The following is a 21053-nucleotide window of genomic DNA, read 5'->3' on the forward strand; positions in this document are numbered from 1 at the left end:
AAGACAGGCACAGAGGAAGGGATTTTGCCTTGCAAAATCTTCCGCCCGGCCACTGAGCTTTAGGGATGACCTACAACAAGTCAAGCAGGATGGGGGGGCTCCATGGAGACTACGTTGTCCCTGGGTGGCACTCAACTTCTAACTGAAAGGTTGGTTCAAACCCACCCAGAAGTCACTCGCAAGGAAGGCCTGGCAATCTGCTTCTGAAAAATCAGCCTTTGGAAACACTGTGGGGCACCGTTGTACTCTGACACCCATGGGGTCACCATGGGTCAGAATCCACTAGATGGCAACTGGTTGATTGGTTGATGGAGGATATGAAAGGGACCCTGCAGCCCTTTGGGGTAACTTGTGAGTTTTTATGTGCCGGTAGGGCTACCCTAGAGAGAGCCTCCCTTTTCCCTCTGGTGACACCTTTGTTACTGTCCCCAGCGTATGGACATGGACCGGCGCCGGGAGGACGCGCGGAACCCGAAGCGCAAACCTCGCTTGATGGAGGAAGACGAGCTGCCCTCCTGGATCATAAAAGATGACGCCGAGGTGGAGAGGCTGACTTGTGAAGAAGAGGAAGAGAAGATATTTGGCAGGGGGTCTCGCCAGCGCCGGGACGTGGACTACAGTGACGCCCTCACGGAGAAGCAGTGGCTAAGGGTAAGTGCAACTTTCCCAGCTGCTCTTTCTCAAAGATGTGTTTTGTGGGCGCAGAGAAAGCAGACGGCGTTGGCATCCATAGGGGGGCGAGCGGCTGATAAAGGGGGAGTTTTAGAAAATGAAGTCATTCTGCTGTGGTGGTGGAGTCGTTCTACGTTTCAGGGCAATGCTAGAAAAAATGTAACAGAGAATTATTTTATTTCATTTTATTTTATTTTATTTCTTCTGCTAGAGCACAATCTGCTATTGGAAGCGCAGCTTTATTAGAGCCGTGAGACCCACTGATGTTTTATGACCAATTGCCTGGTCATGCTTTGCTCTCTCAAGCTTAGAGCCAAAATGTGGACGGTGCCTTAGAGATTTCTTGAATAATGCCCTCTCATTTCGTGGTCTTTGATTGGGGCCTTTACTTTTCCAAGGTCTGCGGATAGTTTGGGGGACAGCAGTGAACCCTAGCTGCATGATTTTGTAGATCCATAGAACATTAGAGTTGGAAGGTGACCTTGTCCTCAGTTGGTTTTCCAGACAGAGACGTTGAGGCCCAGGGAGGTTAAGTGGCCACGCAGGGACCATGCACACACAAACCAAACCAGTTGCTGTCAAGTCGATTCCGACTCGTGGCGATTCCTATGGAACTGCCCCGTAGGGCTTTCAAGGCTGCGACCTTTCAGAAATGGATCGCCAGGCCTGTCTTCCAAGACGCTTCTGGGTGGGTTCGAACCTCCAACCTTTCAATTAGTAGTTGAGCGCTTCACCATTTGCACCACCCATAAAAACCCAAACTACTTGCCATCAAGTCAATTCTGACTCATGGCAACCCCACGTGTTGCAGAGTAGAGCTGTGCTCCTTAGGGTTTTCAATGGATGGGTTTTTGGAAGGCCTTTTTTCCGAGGTATCTCTGGGTAGACTTGAACCTCCAGCCTCTCGGTTAGTGCCACTTGTGCCACTGTGGGACTCACTGTGCCAGCTAGAAATAACAGAATCCATGAGTGCCCATGCATTTGTATGCCTGCTTCCAGCCTGATCTGATCTGTCCATTACCAGCGCAAGCTGGAGCCTGGGACTCGAGTCCCTGACGCTCGGAAGGGTGGTCCTGTAACGCTTTCCCTTTGGGAAATGATGATTTCGGACTTTGACTCAGGGCTGAAATCTCAGAATGTGGGGAGGGGAGCACAGCCATGTCCAAGCGCTCCCAGAAGGCGCTGGTGTGAACGTTGAGGCCAGCAGAGCGCTTTCATGTGAAGGGTCAGCTCTACTTTCCACTACCGGGAGGAGCCTGGGTACCTATACTGGCAGAACTGCCCTGGCCACGTGCTCCAGACAGGGTCCAGAGAGCTGTTCGGGGAACAGCAAATGGAATTGGGTGAAAACCAAACAAAATAGAGGCTGTTACTGTGAGTTGTTCATTTTATCAAAAGGGAATACAATTCCCAGGCTGTGTAAGACGGGCGTTTTAGGGCCCAGGCTGTCAGTGGGTAGGTGGGTAGAAAAAGGCACTGGGAAGTCTTTGGAGACTGAATAGCAAAGGAAGACCAGCCTTGGCACCACTCGAGATGTGATTTTCTCAGGATGGTGTGTGATGAGAGGGACGTGACTTGAATTCCAAAATGACAGAAGCCTGCAGTGTTCTGAAGAGAGGCTGACAACAGCGTCCTTCATATTTATGATGGAACACTTGTGTTCAGCATGTATCTTGTGTGCAGTTGTGTGACCGTCAAATAATGTCCGTGGCCTCACAGTGCAGTTGTATAGATTTCCTTTGTTTCGCTCTTCTGAGGTGGGAGTTTTATCATTAAGATCCCTTCTATAATGTAAAGAGTTTTTTGTTTGTTTAATATTCATTTCCGAGCTCAGGAAAATTCTGTTCCCCCTTTCCTCTTTAGTTTAAGCAGCAAATTTAAGCACTAGGAGTCTTGTTACGGGAGACGAGTCAGTGATCTAGGCCAGCATTTTAAAGTCAGTCTTTACAGATCTCCTATCTCCAGAGACGACAAAGAAAATCATCCTGTTTATTGGGCAGGAGTGTAGCTGAATTTATCCTTTTTTATTACCACTGGAAAATGCTCTTAAGAAAAGTCATATTACGAATCTTAGGATATTTTCAAGTTTAAGGTAGCTCATTTTTTTTCTCTTTCTCATTCAGTTTACCTCTCTAATGATTAGCACGGTACCGTGCACATAACAAGACTCAGCGAATGTCTGTGAAAATAAAGTATAACTTTCTAAGAGGAAAGTGGAAAGTTACTAATTTGCCCGTAGTGTTAGGGTCACGTTTCCATCTTTGCTGTATCTGGAAGATTTCCTATAACGTAAGCCAGGAGCTCTGGTGGTACAGTGGTTAGGGGCTCTGTTGCTAACCAAGAGGTCAGCGGTTCAAACCCACCTAGCAGCTCTGTGGGAGAAAGACCTGGAAGCCTGCCTCCATAAAGATTACAGGCTTGGAAACCCTGTGGGGTGGTTCCACTCTATCCTGGAGGGTCGCTATGAGTCGGAATCGACTCAATGGGACGCAACAGCAATATAACATACACTGCAAAAATGGTAGGAAACTAGTTTGCTTTACAAAATGATACTGGAAAATTGATGTTTGTAATTTTAACCCTAAGGTGCCTGGGAGGAAGATTGTAACTCATCTAAGAAGATGCGCCTGTTTTCAGCCCCGCTTTAGTGTAATATATCCTTTATAATCTAATCATTTGAAAACGATATGCCCATATTTGGCATGAACTAGTAGCTTGCTGTTAACCAGGCCGTGCAATTAACACAGAACACCCCGTGGCCTAAGCGTTAAAAATGTTTACCGTCTAGTGTTCTTCTTTTTCACCAGCAGCAATCCTGCCTAATATAAGTCTATTAAACTCTTTTGATAATAACAAGATATTCAAGGGCATCGCACAGGCCAGAGTGCGAAGTGCCGTGTCCTATGTGCGTGTAGTTAAGCAAGTTGAGCAAAAGCAGCCCACAGGGCCTTGATAGGGACTTTGGCAGGGACCGGCGCGTAAGAAGTACTGCAGCAGAACTCACAGAATTCCTCTCTTCCCTGGTGGTGGTGTGCAAAACCCGCTTGGCAGGGCCTCCGGATGCATGGAATCCCGAGCTGGCAGGGAGCCGGTGGAGCAGCTCCCATTCCTGCTTAAGTTATATTTCTGTGGCGCAGTGGTTAAGAGGTTGGCTGCTAACCAAAAGGTCGGCAGTTCGAATCCACCAGCCCCTCCTTGGAAACCCTGTGGGGCAGTACCACTCAGTCCTGTAGGGTCGCTATGAGTCAGAGTTGACTCAACGGGAATGGTCTTTTTTTTTTTTTGGCAGCACCCATGCCAAGAGAGTGCCCCTCCCTAAAAAGAAGCATACCTCCTGCTTGTCTTCCTGGTCCCTCCTCCAGAGTGGAGTCAGCCCTGACCGTTAGCTCCTCCTTCTCTTTCCCTGTAGCTGCCCCTCACTGGCCGCTGTTCCATTTCCTGGGGTGGGCCGCAGGACATTTTTTCCATCTTTAGCATCACAGCCCTCTGGATGAAATATTGGAGGACTGATGTCCACTCTGGAATGAACTTCCCCTACCCGTCTTTTTCTTTTGATGTTCTCTCATCCTTCAAGGCCCTACTCGGTTGCCACCTCCTCTTTGATACCTTGCCAAATAAATGCCAATTGTACTTTCCACCCATCTTAGCTACCTAGTGCTGCTGTGACATATACCACAAAGTCGGCTTATTAAAAGAACAGAAATTTATGTTCTCACGGTTCTGGAGGCCAAGTCCAAATCAGCAGGGTCTTGGTGGTGTCAATTCCTTCCTTGTTGATAAACCCCTTGCCCTCCAGTTGACCCCAACTCATAGCAACACTAGAGTCCTTGTCGATAGCCCTGGGTATTTCTTGGTTCCTTGGCTGGTAGATAATCCTCCCATAGCAACTGTCTTCCCGTGCGTATGTGTGTCTGTCTGTCTGTCCGTTCTGGTCTTTTTATGACCCATAAGTGATTAGGTTTAGGACCCAGCCTGTTGATGGTTATGTTACTTTAGATTGCATTATGGAAGATGATTACATCACATCATATCACATCATATTGAACTATGGAAGATAGTCTGCTCTGCTTAGGGTCAACTGATCTAGTCACATGTAAGTACTGTATGACAGCAACTAGACTAGTGTTTGGCCAAACCACTGGGAACCATAGCCTAGCCAGGATGGCACATGAAATTCACCATCACACCACTGCACTGTCACCTTCCTTTGGTATTCTTCTGTCCAACTCAAACCCAATTGCCCAGTATTCTTGGTGGTTAACAGCATGCCCACTTTCTTAATTTGCTGGTAAACTGGATCTACATCTTGTTAGAGCTTAGGACTTCTGTTTGCAAATAGTAAGTGCCTTTAGATCGCGAAACTGAAATTGCGCTGGACTGATTAGTAAGAAAGGAGCTCTGGTGGCTGCGAACTGAAGGGTCAGCAGTTTGAGCCCGTGAGCTGCTCCGTGGGAGAAAGATGTGGCAGTCTGTTTCTGAAAAGATTTACAGCCTTGGAAATCCTATGGGAGAGTTCTACTCTGACCTATAGGGTTGCTTTGAGTCACAATCGACTTAACGGCATCTGATTTGCTTTGTTTTGGGATTAGTAAGAGTACAGACCAAGGTCACGGTCACTGCTGTTAGGTGCCGTTGAGTTGATTCTAACTCATAGCGACCCTACAAGATAGGGTAGAACTGCCCCCCAGAGTTTCTAGGCCTGCAGTCTTTACAGAAGCAGACTGCCCCATCTTTTTCCCATGGAATAGCTGGTGGGTTCAAGCCGCTGATCTTTCAGTTAGCAACTGAGCACTTAACCACTGCTCCACCAGAGCTCCTTATGTGAGTTACAGTGAAATAAAATTAAAACATTTCGTTCCTCGTTGCACTAGCCACATTGCAAGCGCTCAGTAGCCACATGTGGCGAGAGACCACCTCGTTGGACACTGCACCTGTAAAAAGTACCTGTCTCCCAGAAACTTCCCCTGGGCGGCACTGAGCGCTAAAAAATCCACCAGAGACCTGTGGCTGCCCGTGGCTCCTGGGAGTTCAGTGTACTGAGAGTCACACAATGTCTTTATGGCGCAATGGTTAACAGCTCGGCTGCTAACCAAAAGTTCGACAGTTCGAATCCACCACTTGCTCCTTGGAAACCCTATGGGGCAGTCCTACTCTGTCCTGTGGGGTCACCATCAGTCGGAATCCACTGGACGGCAATGGGTTTGGTTTTAGGCTTAACTAACCAACTCGTCAGTTACTGTTAGTGGACTCTGACTCATGGTGACCCCTACGTGTGTCAGAGCGAAGAGCCCTTGGAACTGATTAAACTTGTTTCTTTTTCCACAAAGCCCGATTTAGGCTGTTGTCGGAAAATTTAGGCTGTTTGGAAGTCAAAGACGTTTACTTGTCTTTTTTGTATTTGCATTTGTCTTTAGCGATCTTAATCCTATTCGCTGGGTGGGGAAAAAGGTTAATGTACTCAGCTGCTAACCGAGAGGTTGGAGGTTTGAGTCCACTCAGCGGTGCATGGGAAGAAAGGCCTGGCCATCTGCTTCTGAAAAATCAGCCGTTGAAAACCCAGTGGAGCACAGTTTTGCTCGGACACTCACAGGGCTGACGTGAGTCAGAGTCACCTCCATGGCGACTGGGTAATCTTCCTCAAGGCCGTGGGTTGCTTCCTGAATAGGGGCTGGCCTCTAGAAGATATGAAACAGGCATTAATGTGGGTTTAAGAATTTGATCTCCGTTACTATTTTGTAACTTTCCTGTGGTGTGCCCAAGGTGGTAACGATGCTAACAGCTTGCATTCAGATACTAACCGAAAGGTTGGCTGGTTGAACCCACCCAGCACTGCTGCAGAAGAAAGTCCCGGGGATCTGCTTTCAGCCAAGAAAACCCTGTGGAGCAGTTGTACTCTGTACCACATGGGGTCGTCATGAGTCAGGCCACTCAACAGCAACAGGGTTTTATATGTAGGTGTGTGCTTGTGTACCCACAAAAACTGGCTCATTTTGATACTTTCTTGGGAAAAAATACCTTCGTTTCTTTCTGTGTGAAAGCAGGTACTCCGTCTCTCTAAACTGGGAGACTTCACATAACCCAGCCAGCCAGGATTTCTCAGTTTAACTTCAGCCCCATGTGCACTGGCCGTGATGTTTCTAGCATCATAATGCAGCCATTGCTGTTAAGGTGGGGGCTCCATGCAATTGGGGTACCTGTAAAGGTAAAAAGTGGGCCTGGAGGGTGCTTTCCGGGAGGTCTGGTTTTTTCTTTTTCCTGTTCCTTTGCTCCTTCTGCCAACTTCAGAATCTTCTCCTTCTGCAAAGCCTTCGGTGATACCCTCGACTTTATCTAATTGCTGAGTGAGTGGTTTCTTGCCCCCCAGCACTTGGAGATAATTGGAATGCAATCTGAAGTGTGTGCTCTGTATAATATTTAATCACCAGCCTCATGGAGGAAATGAACTTTGGAGAGGATGCCTTTGTCTCACGGTAGATCTGATGTGTCTCCAAACTACGTGATTTGAAAAGGCCCCTGTTAACTGCTGGTGTTACCTTTCTACGGTGATATCCCCCTGCTGTGGCATCATGGTGTACCCATGTGTGTGCTTCTTTAGGGGTGCTGCCCGAGCTTCTGGCCGTGAAGGAAGGTAAACCAGTAATCAGCTGCCCTTGAGTCAGCTCTGACTCATGGCAACTCCATGTGTGTCAGAGCAAAACTGTGCTCCTCAGGGTTTACAGTGCTGATTTTGCGGAAGTAGATCGCCAGTCCTTTTTTCCAAGGTGCCTCTGGCTGGGCTTGAACTTCCAACCTTTTGGCTAGCAGCCAAGCTCATTAACCGTTTGCACCACCAGGGATGGTAAAGGAGGATAGCTGTGTGTTTTGTAATGCCCTGTGCAGTAGGGCCCCACCGAACGCTGCGTAAATGACGGCGGTTGGACTCACGCCCTCCGATCTTGAGATCTAGTGAGGGATACAGCTAGCTTTAGAAGCCGTGGGATTCAAGAGGAACCTGAAGGAATGGCAGAACACCCTCTTTTTCCTTGACCAGTCTGTCACCAGACAAGAGCTTGAGCCTGACTGGGATCCCCCATTGTTGTTGGTTGTTGTTGTTGTTAGCTGCCTTCAAGTCGGCGCCCGACTCATGGTGATCCCATACACAACAGAATGAAACAGTGTCTGGTCCTGCTTCACCCCACAATCGGTTGCAGATTGGAGTGTTATGATCCATAGGGCTTTCATTAGCTGATTTTTGGAACAAGATCACCAGGCCTTTCTTCCTAGTCTGTCTTAGTGTGGAAGCTTTGCTGACACCTGTTCAGTATCCTAGCAACATGCAGGCCTCCACTGACAGACGGGAGGGGTACACTGGCTGGGAATCGAACCTAGGCCCCCGGCATGGAAGGTGGTAATTCTACCACTGAACCACTACTTCCCTCTGACAACTAAAAGGATTTTGGGGGTCTCCCCTTCCCAAAGCTCAAAATGGAGAAAACCAATAGGCCTTGAAAATATGTAATAATAAAATACGTAATAGAGAATCTCTGGTGATGCAATGGTTAAGCACTTAGCTGCTAACCAGAAGGCTGGTGGTTCGAACCCACCCAGTGGCTCCACGGGAAAAAATATCTGGTGATCTGCTTCCGAACAGATTTAAAAAAAAAAAAAAAAAACCCAAATTCATTCCTTCGAGTCAATTCCAACTCATAGCCACTGTACAAGACAAAGTAGAAGTGCCCCATAGGGTTCCCTAGGCAGTCTGCTTCTGTAAAGATGACAGCCTTGGAAACCCTGTGGGGCAGTTCTGTTCTGTCCTATAGGGTCACTATGAGACAGAATCAATTAGATGGCGGTGTAAGTAAACTGTAGTGTGTTCATCCGTTCATAGACTCAGCCAGTGTCTATAATCACTGGACATACTAGTCAAGGAGCCCCAGTGGCACAACAGTTAAACACTGAGCTGCTAACCGAAAGGTGGGTGCTTTGAACCCATCCAGCAGCTCCTCAGGAGAAAGACCTGGTGACCTGCTTCGTAAAGATTACAGCCTGTGAAACTCTATGGGGCCGTTCTGCTCTGTCACACGGGGTTACAACTCTATGGGGCCGTTCTACTCTGTCACACGGGGTTACAACTCTATGGGGTCGTTCTACTCTGTCACACGGGGTTACAGTGAGTGGGAATCAACTCAACAGCACACAACAACAACAACAAAAATAATATGTAAAGGTAAAGTAAAACGTGAGACCTCCCAGTGGAACTTATCCTTGGGTCTTAAGAAGCCACATCACAGCAGGAGGCAAATATCAGATCAGATCGCTGAGTGACCCTCCTTTCCCTCCCTCCCCAGGCTACTCTCTACAGAGGAGTTAGTCCCAGGGAAGAAGTTAGGGTTTTCAACAAAACATTTGAAATCCTGTTGAAATACACGGTGAGAAATAACAAAGTACGTCCTTGCATCTACGCAGCGGTAGGCTGCAGACGTTTCTCCCTCTAGAAACCCTTGGGACAGGAGAATGTGTCTTCTCTCAGGATTCAGCATAAGGCGGCCTGAAGCCAGAGGAAGGGGGCAGAATCAGCTGCTCAGCTATAAGCCCAACTGGGAGCGTCAGCGAGTCTACGAAATGTTCTTTTCTCCTAAAATAATTTATTTTCTGCTGGCAAGATTTTTTTTTTTTTTGTATCCTTTATTTTAGGACAGTGTGCATAATACTTTTAATATCTTGCTGCTCTTGTTTTCTTGCTTTAAATAGCCTTCCCTTGCTTCTTGCTTGAAGATCTAAGAAGACTTGAACAAACTGGCTTTTTTTTTGGCTTTTTTTTCTATTATTAAATGGCATTTGAGCTTTTAAAATCGGGTCACCGGATTTGCTAGGGCAGGATTTTCTGCCAAGCTGCATTTCCTTTTTTATACACAAGGGAGAGCTAAAGTCCTAGAATACAGATTTGGGTTTTGCCAAATTCCAGGCTCTTTAGGGAGTATTGAACTGATTAACGGTGGGAAGAGTTGTGAACTGGTCTGGAGAAATCTCTGACAATGAACAAAGAATTTTGATAAATGTCTACAATTTTACTCTCAAATCTATTGACAAAATTGCTTTCAGAGCGTTTGGACTTCAGCGTGCTCCCTTTCGTCAGAATTCGTGGGGTAAATTTACCAGAACAGTCGTCAGAGGGCCGACTAAAACAGGTATTATAGGTTGGGAAATGAGAGACTTGTTTTGATTGATATTTAGAACTCTGATGTTTTGAAATACCTGGAGTTTCTGGTCTCAAGTTTTATCCTTTGAATTTCGGATTCAGGTCTGAAATCAAACTCGATCATTAAGAGTAACCGTGAGAAATTCCTGGCTCTGGCCTGCAGATGCTAACGAGCCCAAATAAATTCACAGTATCGACTTGATGGCAGTGGGTTAGATGGAGTGGAGTTCTACTGGCGCAGTGGTTAAGAGCTCGGCTGCTAACCAGAAGGTCGGCAGTTCGAATCCACCAGCCGTCCCTTGGAAACGCTATGGGGCAGTTCTACTCTATCCTATGGGGTTGCTGTATGTTGGAACCGACTCAGTGGCAACAGGTTTGGTTTGGTTTTCCTCACTCAGTTAATGGAATTGTTGTTGTTAGTTGCCATCGAGTTGGCTCCAATTCATGGTGACCCCATGTTCAACAAAAGGAAATGTTGCCCAGCCCTGTACCATCTTCACTATCGTTAGCACACTCAAGTCCATTGTTGCAGCCACTGTGTACTCTGAGTGCTTTCCATCCTAGGGGCTCATCTTCCAGCTCTATATTAAACAATATTCTGTTGTGATCCATAGGTCCCCCCTCCCCAATTTCTGACATAGATCACCAGGCCTTTCTTCCTAGTCTTTTATAGTCTGGAAGTTTCGCTGAAACCTGTCCACCATAGGTGACCCTGTTGGTATTTGAAATACTGGCGGCATAGCTTCTAGCACCACAGCAACACACAAGGCACCACAGTGCGACAACCTGACAGACAGGTGGTGGCTAACAGAATTAAAGGGGGTGTGATATGTTTACTTGCTGAGGAAGTTATGGGATCTGGCCAAAGATCTGCCGACCCCGACATCATCTGTCCTTACTCCAGTCGTCTATGTAACCCTCCATTCCCGCAGGAAGAGGCTGGCCGAAGGGGAAGAGTTTTGAGGCTTGTGATCAGGAGCCAGCAGCGCTGGGCCTGGCTCTGCTTCCAGCTAGGGATGGGATCTCGGGCAGGTCCCTCACTCTCGGGGATTCAGGTGCCCCATCTCTGGTTTGCAAGGTTCCTTCTTCCTAAACCAAAAAAACCAAACCCACTGCCGTCGAGTCAATTCCGACTCATAGCGACCCTATAGGACAGAGTAGAACTGCCCCATAGAGTTTCCAAGGAGCATCTGGTAGATTCGAACTGCAGACCTTTTGGTTAGCAGCCGTAGCTCTTAACCACTATGCCACCAGGGTTCCCTCTTTCCTCCTAAGGAAGGGTAATCTCCCAAAGCTCCCAGAGCTGCTTTCACTGTGGGTGGCTTCAGTAACGACCATCCCTTTCTTGTCAGCGGGCACATGGGTGCAGGCTGGTAAAAGCCGATACAATTCGGCACACATTTATTGAACATTGATTAGCACGAAGCCACACGCTGTGCTTGGCCCTGGGAAAGGGCAGTCATCGGCATGTTTCCGTTCCTTCCTGTCGTGGCTGGTCCGCCTTGTTAGTGCAATTAAGAGTCAGGTCTGAGATGCTGTTAAAGACGATATTGCACAGTTAGCCACCTGGAAGAACTTGTCAAGAGCCATGCTCCAAGTGCACACAGATGTGAGTTAATAGCGATGGAAATAGATGAATTTGCCCTCGATGGTTTGTTGTTAACTGTTCAGGAAATCAGCAGTTTCAACAGCACTGATACCAGTTTCTGCAGGAGTTGGAGCGTCATTGCCCTAGGGGTGTTATTTACAAGTTACCCTCCCCGCCAACCTCCGGCTGTCCCAGCAGGTAAGGGGGAGCCACCCCTTGGCCCCCAGACACAGAAGCCGAAGGGGCCATCTCTGTTGGCTGCAGGGAGGCTCAGGCCTCTCCTTCAGCAACATACCTGTGCTCATCTGTCTTGTACCTGCCCTGCTTGGCCCCAAACCTTTTACAAAAGAACAAGAGATTCAGGGGCCAAGATAATAAGGAGCTGGAGCATGGGACGTTTGCAGATTTCTGGCATCCTGGAAGATTTTTCTGTATGCTCACAACAGGTCAGCTAGACCTAGGGAGGTCAAGGTTGGGGGACTGTTCCAAAACAGATATCAGCTGGGATCGGCCCTGCATAGAACCCTCCAGAGGCTTCCCATTGCCAGGGTAATGAAGCCCAAATACTTGGTCTTTGGGGCCCTGGTGGTGCAGTGGTTGAGGGCTACAATGGCTGCTAACCAAAAAAGGTCAGCAGTTCAAATCCACCAGCCGCTCCTTGGAAACCGTATGGGACGGTTCTTCTCTGTCCTATAGAGTCAGAATCCACCCACGGCAATGGCTTTGGTTTTGGGTTTGACTTGGTCTGTAAGGCCAAGTTCATGGACACCCTGGTGGGCACAAAAGGTTAAGCAGGCGCTCGACTACCAGCCAAAAGGTTGGCAGTTCGAACCCACCCAGAGGCGCCTCAGAAGGCAGGCCTGGCGATCTGTTTCCGAAAGGTCACAGCCTTGAAAACCCTGTGGAGCCATTCTACTTTGCACACGCGGGGTGGCCGTGAGTCAGGATCCACCCAATGGCCGCTAACAACAACAATAAGGCTGAGGTCATCTGGCCTCCACCCGCCCTGGGGTCTTGTCTCCTCCCCTTGCTGTCGGAGCAGCACTGGCTCATTCTGGTCCGCGAATAAGCTTCCAAGTAGCTATTACCCGTCTGGGGAGGCACAAACCCTCCTCTTCACGTGGCCGTTGAGGTTCTCCTTCTAATGATCCTCCCCAGAGAGACTACCCTGACCACCCTAGCTGAAATGGCCAGCTCCTGCCCCTGTCTAATGGTCTTCCCCAGGGAGACCACCCTGACCACCCTAGCTGAAATGGCCAGCTCCTGCCCTTGTCTGAGGGTCCTCCGCAGAGAGACCACCCTAGCTGAAATGGCCAGCTCCTGCCCCTGTCTAAGGGTCCTCCCCAGGGAGACCACCCTGACCACCTTAGCTGAAAAGGCCAGCTCCTGTCCCTGTCTAACAGTCCTCCCCAGGGAGACCACCCCGACCACCCTAGCTGAAATGGCCAGCTCCTGCCCCTGTCTAACCGTCCTCCCCAGGGAGACCACCCCGACCACCCTAGCTGAAATGGCCAGCTCCTGCCCCTGTCTAACAGTCCTCCCCAGGGAGACCACCCTGACCACCCTAGCTGAAATGGCCAGCTCCTGCCCCTGTCTAATGATCCTCCCAGGGAGACCACCCCAACTACCCTAGCTGAAATGGCCAGTTCCTGCCCCTGTCTAACGGTCCTCCCCAGGGAGACCACCCTAGCTGAAATGGCCAGTTCCTGCCCCTGTCTAACGGTCCTCCCCAGGGAGACCACCCTAGCTGAAATGGCCAGTTCCTGCCCCTGTCTAACGGTCCTCCCCAGGGAGACCACCCTAGCTGAAATGGCCAGCTCCTGCCCCTGTCTAACGGTCCTCCCCAGGGAGACCACCCCGACCACCCTAGCTGAAATGGCCAGCTCCTGCCCCGTCACATTGCTGCCGTTGTTGTCACTTGCCATCTCGTCAGCCCTTACTGTGACGACCCCATACACAGTGAAACAGCACACTGCCCAGTCCTGTGCCATCCCCGGGATCGCTTCAGATCTGACTCTTGTGCTCCGTAGGGTTTTCACTGGATGACTTTCCAAAGTGGATTGCCAGGCCTTTCTTCCTAGTCCATCTTAGCCTGAAAGCTCTGCTGAAACCTGTTCAGCATCACAGCAGTGTGCAAGCCTGTACTGACAGACGGGTGGTGGCTGCACGTGAGGTCCATTGGCTGTGAATCCCACCTGGGTCATGGAAGGCGAGAATTCTACCGCTGAACCATCACTGTCCCTGCACTATCACATAACTAGGTACATTTTCTTCATGACACCTACCACTCTCTGAAGTCTTTCTCCTTGTGTCCTTAACGCTAGAATTAGAACCAAAAAACCAAACCTGTTGCCCTCGACTCAGTTCCAACTTGTAGCAACCCTATGAGACAGAGTAGAACTGCCCCATAGGGTCTCCAAGACTGTAATCTTTATCGAAAAAGACTGCCACACCTTCTCCCGTGGAGCAACTGGTGGGTTTGAACCGCCGACCTTTCGATGCGCAGCTGAGTGCTTTAAGCACTGCACCACCAGGGCTCCTTCCACTAGTACTGTATCTTTCCCAAATAATGTGGCCATGTAAATATAATGCGCAGAAATGATGAAATTAAGTAAAACATTCCTGGCATAGCGGGCCCACGCATGTACCACACATGGCTCCTGATAGTCTCAGAAGTGAATTTCCGCCTCATTCATCCGTCCTCCCTTATTACAGATAAATTATTTCTGTTCATTTTCTTTAATCTCCTGCTTATGTGTGTAAAAACAGTTGGAAAATTTTACTTTTGATCATAATCGTATAAGAAAGGTATAAGCCATGGTAGAGAAGTCATGGTTTGAGTTTGGTAGTCCGCTAGCTATCAGAAAGCAAATCATCGAAACCATGTGTTTGGTTCTATTTTGCTTTAAGTCGATAACACCTACCTTAAGTGAAGTTTCCGCCTGATCAGAAATAGAAATCGAAGTCAGCAACATGTTAAAAAAAAAAAAAAAAAAATTGACGTAGCATGCTTATGAAAATAATACGTCGGGGGGTGACTTTGCATGGTTGGCAAAAAACGTATACTATGCGCGTTATTTGCATAAAAGTACGGTATTAAGCCCCAAGAAAGCCAGGGCCCTTACCTGTCTTGCCCACCATGTATCTCAGCACCTGGAGCGGCATCGCTCATAGTGAGCGCTCAATGACTGTTTGTGAGTAAATAGGTTGTGAATGAACAGCCAGAAGTGAGGGCTGGGAGGGGAGATTTGGTTGGCAAAGTTGGTTAAATAGTGTGTTTTCTTGGTTAATGTGGGTCAAGGCAGAAATTGTTAGCATTCTTTCCCACTAGATTCTAGCGATCTGTGTCTTCTCGTAAAGATTTCTTACCTAAAGGAATTCTAAAGGCGTGCAATTTTGGTATAATAGCACTTTTGAGCTCTTCAAGAATTTGAAGGCTCCATCCTAACTCCTGAGCACATTAATGATTATTTAAACATGCCTTAAAAAGCTACAACCATTGCTTCAACCCAGATATTCCTCAAAAATTCTCACCGAGTTTCCAACAGCTGTCTTTTAGCTCAAACCCTCATCTCCTTTTTCAGCAAACACTGGATTAATATGTCTAACTCAAAATTAAACGACAATAAAAAGAACTCAATGAATTGGGTTTTCAGTTTTAGCTCTCACCAAGAAAGTTCCCCACAGAGAACGCTGGCTTTAATCACCATGCCGAATACCTTTCAGAGGGCTTCCTTTTTTTATCTTCTGTTGAAGAATATTGGATTGTCAGAACCGAGGGGAAAAAACTGGATGAGACTGTGAGACTTAGCTTTAGGCAGAAGTTTGGTTGGTCTGCCACTGCTGCTGAAAGACAGCACTTAGGGTCACTGTGCTCGTGGCCCCTTGCAGAAAGTGTGTTCACAATGGCTGATGCTGGACCTTAGAAGATTTTCCACTTGCTCCCTGTAGAATATTTTCCCAAGCATTATTTAAAATGACATCATCCCCAAAGCTGCAGCTTTATGGAGGCTGCCAGATTTTCTTTTCTTCCCGTCGTCCACAGTTGCCTCTGATAACTTAAGGGGAGGAAAACTGACTCAGGCATCAGGATTTGGGGGTTCTGTTCCAGAGCTGTCATTGTCCTGCAGCGTGACATCTTGGCTACATCGCTTCACCTCCAGTTTCCTCGTCTGTGTGTTGGAGTCTTTGTGAAGGGGGCCTGGGGTGGGGTGGGGACGAGAGCACGTCCCAGTCTCCTACCCTGTCATTCTTTTCCTTCCCTGACAGGTCTCCACCTTCCACCGTTTCCGGCTTTCGCCAGGTTTTACTGCAGAGGGTTCGCTGATGCATAATTTTATTTTCCTCCATTTTATCTTGTGTTCAGTGAATCTAACGACTGACTGTTCCATTAGCTGCATCTTTCTGCATTGTTATAATCATTACCTGAATCACCTGGCCGTCAGTATCTTTTTTTTTTTTTTCCTTCCCCTCCCTGTAAAGTTTAAAACACAGTTTACTTGGAGACATTTTTCTTCGTCATAAAAGCATAATGAGAAATACAGAAGAATAAAAGAAAAAGAGAATCAGCCAGAATCTCCTTGACCTTCATCTCTCCAGGCTGGAGAGAGAGCCAAGCAAAATCGCAAACAGGGCTTATTCGGGTACCATTACGTCCAGAATTATTTTTAACTTGTTGTGAGGCTCAGTTCTTCTGTAGTCATTTCCGTAAATACCAGCCCAGGACTCCCAGCTTGTCCCAGCCTGTTGTTAGTGGTAGTTGCTTGTCCTTAACACATTCAGTGTTAAGAACACCCTGTTTACTGGGCGCTTGGAGCCAGGAGCAGCCACAGAGTAAGGCAGAGATGAGTCTCGGTGGTGCTATGGCTCTCCTGGGCTGGCACCGACTTTTTTTTTATTTTATTTTTAAAGAAACGTGAAGGGCTGGGTAGGGGCGCACACCTTCCCACACTGAAACAGCAGCTCCTGCCCTCCTGAAACAGGGCTTCGGTGTCTCCATCTCAAGCTTCACAGTCTGTTTTTCCTTCTCTCTCCCTCTTTTTTTTTTTCTTTTAAATTTTATTTTTGGTGAAAATATACACAGCAAAACCTGCTCCCATTCCACGGATTCTAGACATAATGACCAGTGACGTTGGTTATATTTTTCACATTGTGTCAACATTCTCATTATTTCTGTTCTGGTTGTTTCGTTTCCATTGACTTAATCTCCCTGCACCCCCACCCCGCAACCTTCCCATCTGCACGTTAATGTAGCTGTTGACTCTTTGATCCTATACTTTTTTTTTTTTTAAGTAACACAGTGCTCAAGAATGACAATCTTTACTCTCTGGGCTAAACTGTTGCTTAGTTTAAAGGTGGCTTCAGGGGACAGTTTCAATTCAAGGTTTGAAGACCAACTCAGGACCATGGTCTCGGGGACCCCTCCAGAATCAATAGGTCCAGTAGGTCTGGATTCTTTAAGAATTTGGTAGTTCCGTTTCATATTTCTGTCCCTTTTTATCCAGATTTCTCTATTATGTTCCTGATCAGAACACTCAGTAGTGGTAGCCCTTTCTCTTTTAAAGATGGTTTTTCAACTTCCTTGAAGGTCCTTGGGTGACACAATTTGCATTCGACTACTGAAAGTTTGGTGGTTTGAACTTACCCAGCAGCACCATGGAAGAAAGGCCTGGCTTCTATAAAGATTACAGTCAAGAAAAGCCCACGGGGCAGTTACTAACACATGGGGTCGTCACGGTCGGAATCGACTGGATGGAGTGGTTTCTGTTACGTAGCTAGTGTTTCCTTACCACCTGGCACACTCCCACCCAGGACTGAATGCTTCAAGTTCGTCCCCATAGAATTTTCAGGACTTGCCATGAGCCAGCTCCAACCCTGCCTCCCAGCACCCACGCTGGCCCCTCCCTTCTCTGTAGCAGACACTGCCAGTTCGGGTGCGTTTCATTTCACCAGCGCCAGTCGCCTGATTCTACCTCACAGCGACCCCAGGTGTGTCAGAGTAGCTCACGGCGACCCCAGGTGTGTCAGAGTAGCTCACGGCGACCCCAGGTGTGTCAGAGTAGAACTGTGCACCACTGGGTCTTCAATGGCTGGTTTTGGGGAAGTAAATCACCAGGCCTTTCTTCCTAGTCTTAGTCTGGAGGCTCTGCTGAAACCTGCCCAGCATCATAGCAACACGTAAGCCTCCACCAATAAACAGGTGGTGGCTGTGCATGAGGTACACTGGCCAGGAATCGAACCCGGGTCTCCCACGTGGAAAGCGAGAACTCTACCCCTGAGCCACCACTGCCTCCTGCAGTAACCACTGTTGCCAGTTGCTGTCCAGTCAGCTCGGACTCATGGCGCCCCCATGTGTGTCAGAGTAGAACTGCGCTCCACAGGGTTTTCAATGGCCGACTATTGGGAAGTAGATAGCCAGGCCTTTCTTCCAAGGTGTCTCTGAGTGGACTCGAGCCTCCAGCCCTTGAATTAGCAGCAAGTGCACGAACCGTTTGCATTACCCACGGACTTCACGTCACATTTAAATCCTCTTAGAACCCCAGGATAGGTATTATTTTACAGATAAGGTTCTAAGCTTCACAGGCATTGGGTATAGGGTTTGGATTCAGGATTTATTTCATGGCAGGAATATTTTCATAATGAATGTGAAGTTCACAGCCTTCTGTATTTTGAAAATGTGTGTCCACTCAAGTCATGGGACGATGGGGGATTCGTTAATAGACAAATAAATCATAGACCAATTGCCAACCCCTCTGCACACCAAGCCAGCCTCTCCCTGGCCTGCGGATTCTGGTGTCTTCTTGGAAAGGTGCAGGGGCTTAGGTCAGATCAGCAACAGGTGAATCTCTTGATGCCTGAGAACTTCAAAGCAATCCTCCTGGGGGGGGGGGCGGTATAAGACATAACTCAGGAGGGCTGATAAGCCTCGCCACTTCCCAAGAGAAGCTCCTGGTAGGCGTCCTGCTGAGCAGCGGGGCTCAGGGGCTCCTAGGACTGCAGGTTAGTTTCTCCCCTCTTGTCTGCTTGGCTTCCAGGGAGGCCAGGTCGCTACTCATCCTCACTGCACTGGGTTCAGTCAAATTGAGGACGCTGTTCTGCCTTTGAAGGAAGCAGGATCCATCTTCAGAGCTTCTCAGCCCCTGGGTGACTGTAGATGACCCTGTTTGCATATAGGGTTGGATATCTTATATAAGCCATTTAACTCTCAAAGCCTGAGCAAGGCGGAAAAAAACAAACAAAAAAATTACCAGTTAAAATAAAGACAGCCTAAAGAGGTGAGCTGGAGCAGGGCAAACAAACAAAAGCCTTCTTTTTGCCCCACTTACCTGGCTTGTTTTAACTTGCCGTTTATTCGTATCTCCCTCCTTTCAATAGTAATTTAAACCCGGTGTTGGGGTGTGCTTCTTGGATAAGCCTTGTCACTGCGAAACCCAGAGGAGCAGCCAAGCAAGACTTCATTTTATTTTGGCAAGATTTCTGGGTCTACTGCTGAACAAGGCATCAATCTAAGAGCCTTTGGAGGCTATTTTAATTAAAATGACTTTTTTAGCCCTGAAAGGGGATTTCAGGCTGATAGGCGATTCGGACACGTATTAAAACAAAACAAACAAAACTCACACAAAGCAGAATGAACAGTAGGTCACAAGCACCTGTAAGGTATTGTGGCAGTATAGGGGGTGGGGGGAGCATTGGGTGTGTGTCGTAAAAGAAATGGCCTTTTAGTCATTTCTTAAAAGACGAGTATGGCTTAGGTAGATGGAGCAGGAGGAAGAGAATTCCGGGCTAACAGAACCATACATATATATATCTCCACTTCTCGACCTCGGGTTCCTCGTTACCAGCTTTCCTGTCCCCTCCTGTCTTCTCTTCCTTGCCCCTGGGCTGGTATGACCCTTTAGTCTCATTTTATGGGCTTGTCTAATCTTTGGCTGAAGGGTGAACCGCAGGAGTGACTTCAGTACTGAGCTATGTACGGGTGTCTGGGGGCCATACTCTCCGGATTTCTCTAGTTTCTGTCAGACCGGTAAGTCTGGTCTTTTTTTGTGAGTTAGAATTTTGTTTTACATTTTTCTCTAGCTCTGTCCAGGGCCTTCTGTTGTGATCCCTGTCAGAACAGTCGGTGGTGGTAGCTGGGCACCATCTAGTTGTGTTGAACTCAGTCAGGTGGAGGCCATGGTAGGGTTGTAGTCCATTAGTCCTTTGGACTAATCTTTCCCTTGTGTCTTTGGTTTTCTTCATTCTCCCTTGCTCCTGATGGGGTGGGACCAGAGGAGTCTCTTGGATGGCCACTCACAAGCTTTTAAGACTAAGGAAACCATATGTTGTCGCGTGCCGCCAAGTCGATTCTGACTCATAGCAACCCTATATGCCAGAGTACAACTGCCCCCAAAAGGTCTTCTAGGCTGTAATCTTTACAGGAACAGATCAGCAGGTCTTTTCTGCCCTGGAAAGGCTGGTGGGTTCGAACCGCCAGCCTTTTGGTTACAGCCTAGCACTTAATCCCTGCACCAGCAGGGCTCCCAAGGGAACCCCGTGGAGGCATGAATATAGGTGACTGGTACTATAACCTGTAACCTTGAGCATTGGGCCCATGGAGTATTTACAGGCCTTGGACTGAAGCGGACAAACTAGGCTGGCATCAGACCCTTGAGGCTGCGCGTGATCAAAGAACCAGGACTTTATTCTGCTCCACGAAAAGAATGCAGAGCCGGAACGTTTCTAGTGAGAGCGCGAATGGTGTGTGCCTTCTTTTAAGCAGAGAGAAGACAACTGTTCACATTGTAAAGGATGAATTGAAAGGGGCAAAGACAGAGGGCAGGAAAACCCCTAAGTGAGGCAGTTATATTTGACGAGGTGAGCAAGGAAACCTGGCTGGGAGATGGAAAAGATCAATTATTTTAAAGACAAATGACTATGGAGGACTCACAGAACTAGAGGCAGGTGACCAAGGAACCTGATGACTTTAGAGTTTCTAGCCTGGATGAACGGGGGTACGATGTGCCGCCCTTAGATAAAGTGATAGGGTCCAGGAAGAGCAAGGTTTGTCCAGTCAGCGGGAAGGCAGTCAGTTTAATTTGGGATATGTTTGGTAGGACATTGGAAATCCCAGCCAGTAACTCCAAAGAGAAGTCCAGGCTAGAGAGAGAATTCTGGGGCCATATGCATTGAAGTGCTCTTTGAAGCCACAGGGGCGAGTGGAATCCCCATGGAAGGTCCACATCCAGAATGAGGGACTGGTTCCCTCTCAGGTGCCTCCCATCAATAACGGGGGCTGCACCTGTATGGAGGAGTGTGAGTCTGTGTCTGGCAGCTCAGCAGGAGGAAGCCCCACAAAGGAGTCCCCTCTGGAAGTGGAGAGCTTAAAAGTCCACCAAAGTTATGTCTTAATATCCCTTTCTAGGAGAGCGCTCTTGGACTTCTCCACCAGCTACCCGGTCCTTCCAGGGTCATCCAGAGACTCACCTGTTGCCAATCTGACCTGAGCTCCAGAATCGATTAGTGATGTCTGCTGCGGGCTCAGGAAGGGCAATTGGCCACATTTGATTGCATGTTTACAATCCATGAGAATTTTAAAAAGGGCTGAAGGAAAACTTGGTGAATACACATTTAAGGGGG

The 21053-nt window shown here is 48.0% G+C and overlaps 1 protein-coding gene across 6 annotated transcripts in view; it reads left to right on the plus strand.

Annotated features, from left to right (window-relative positions):
* The window catches only part of SMARCA2 (SWI/SNF related, matrix associated, actin dependent regulator of chromatin, subfamily a, member 2), a 216339-nt gene that overhangs the window by 146549 nt on the left and 48737 nt on the right, over positions 1 to 21053 (plus strand). For all 6 annotated transcript variants that reach the window (XM_023539439.2, XM_064290573.1, XM_064290571.1 and 3 more), the window contains exon 27: positions 433 to 651. In XM_023539439.2, coding sequence (XP_023395207.2) covers positions 433 to 651 — 219 coding nt within the window. The remainder of the gene's footprint in view (positions 1 to 432; positions 652 to 21053) is intronic.

The sequence above is a fragment of the Loxodonta africana genome, chromosome 9 (assembly GCF_030014295.1).
Source record: "Loxodonta africana isolate mLoxAfr1 chromosome 9, mLoxAfr1.hap2, whole genome shotgun sequence".
Taxonomy (NCBI): domain Eukaryota; kingdom Metazoa; phylum Chordata; class Mammalia; order Proboscidea; family Elephantidae; genus Loxodonta; species Loxodonta africana.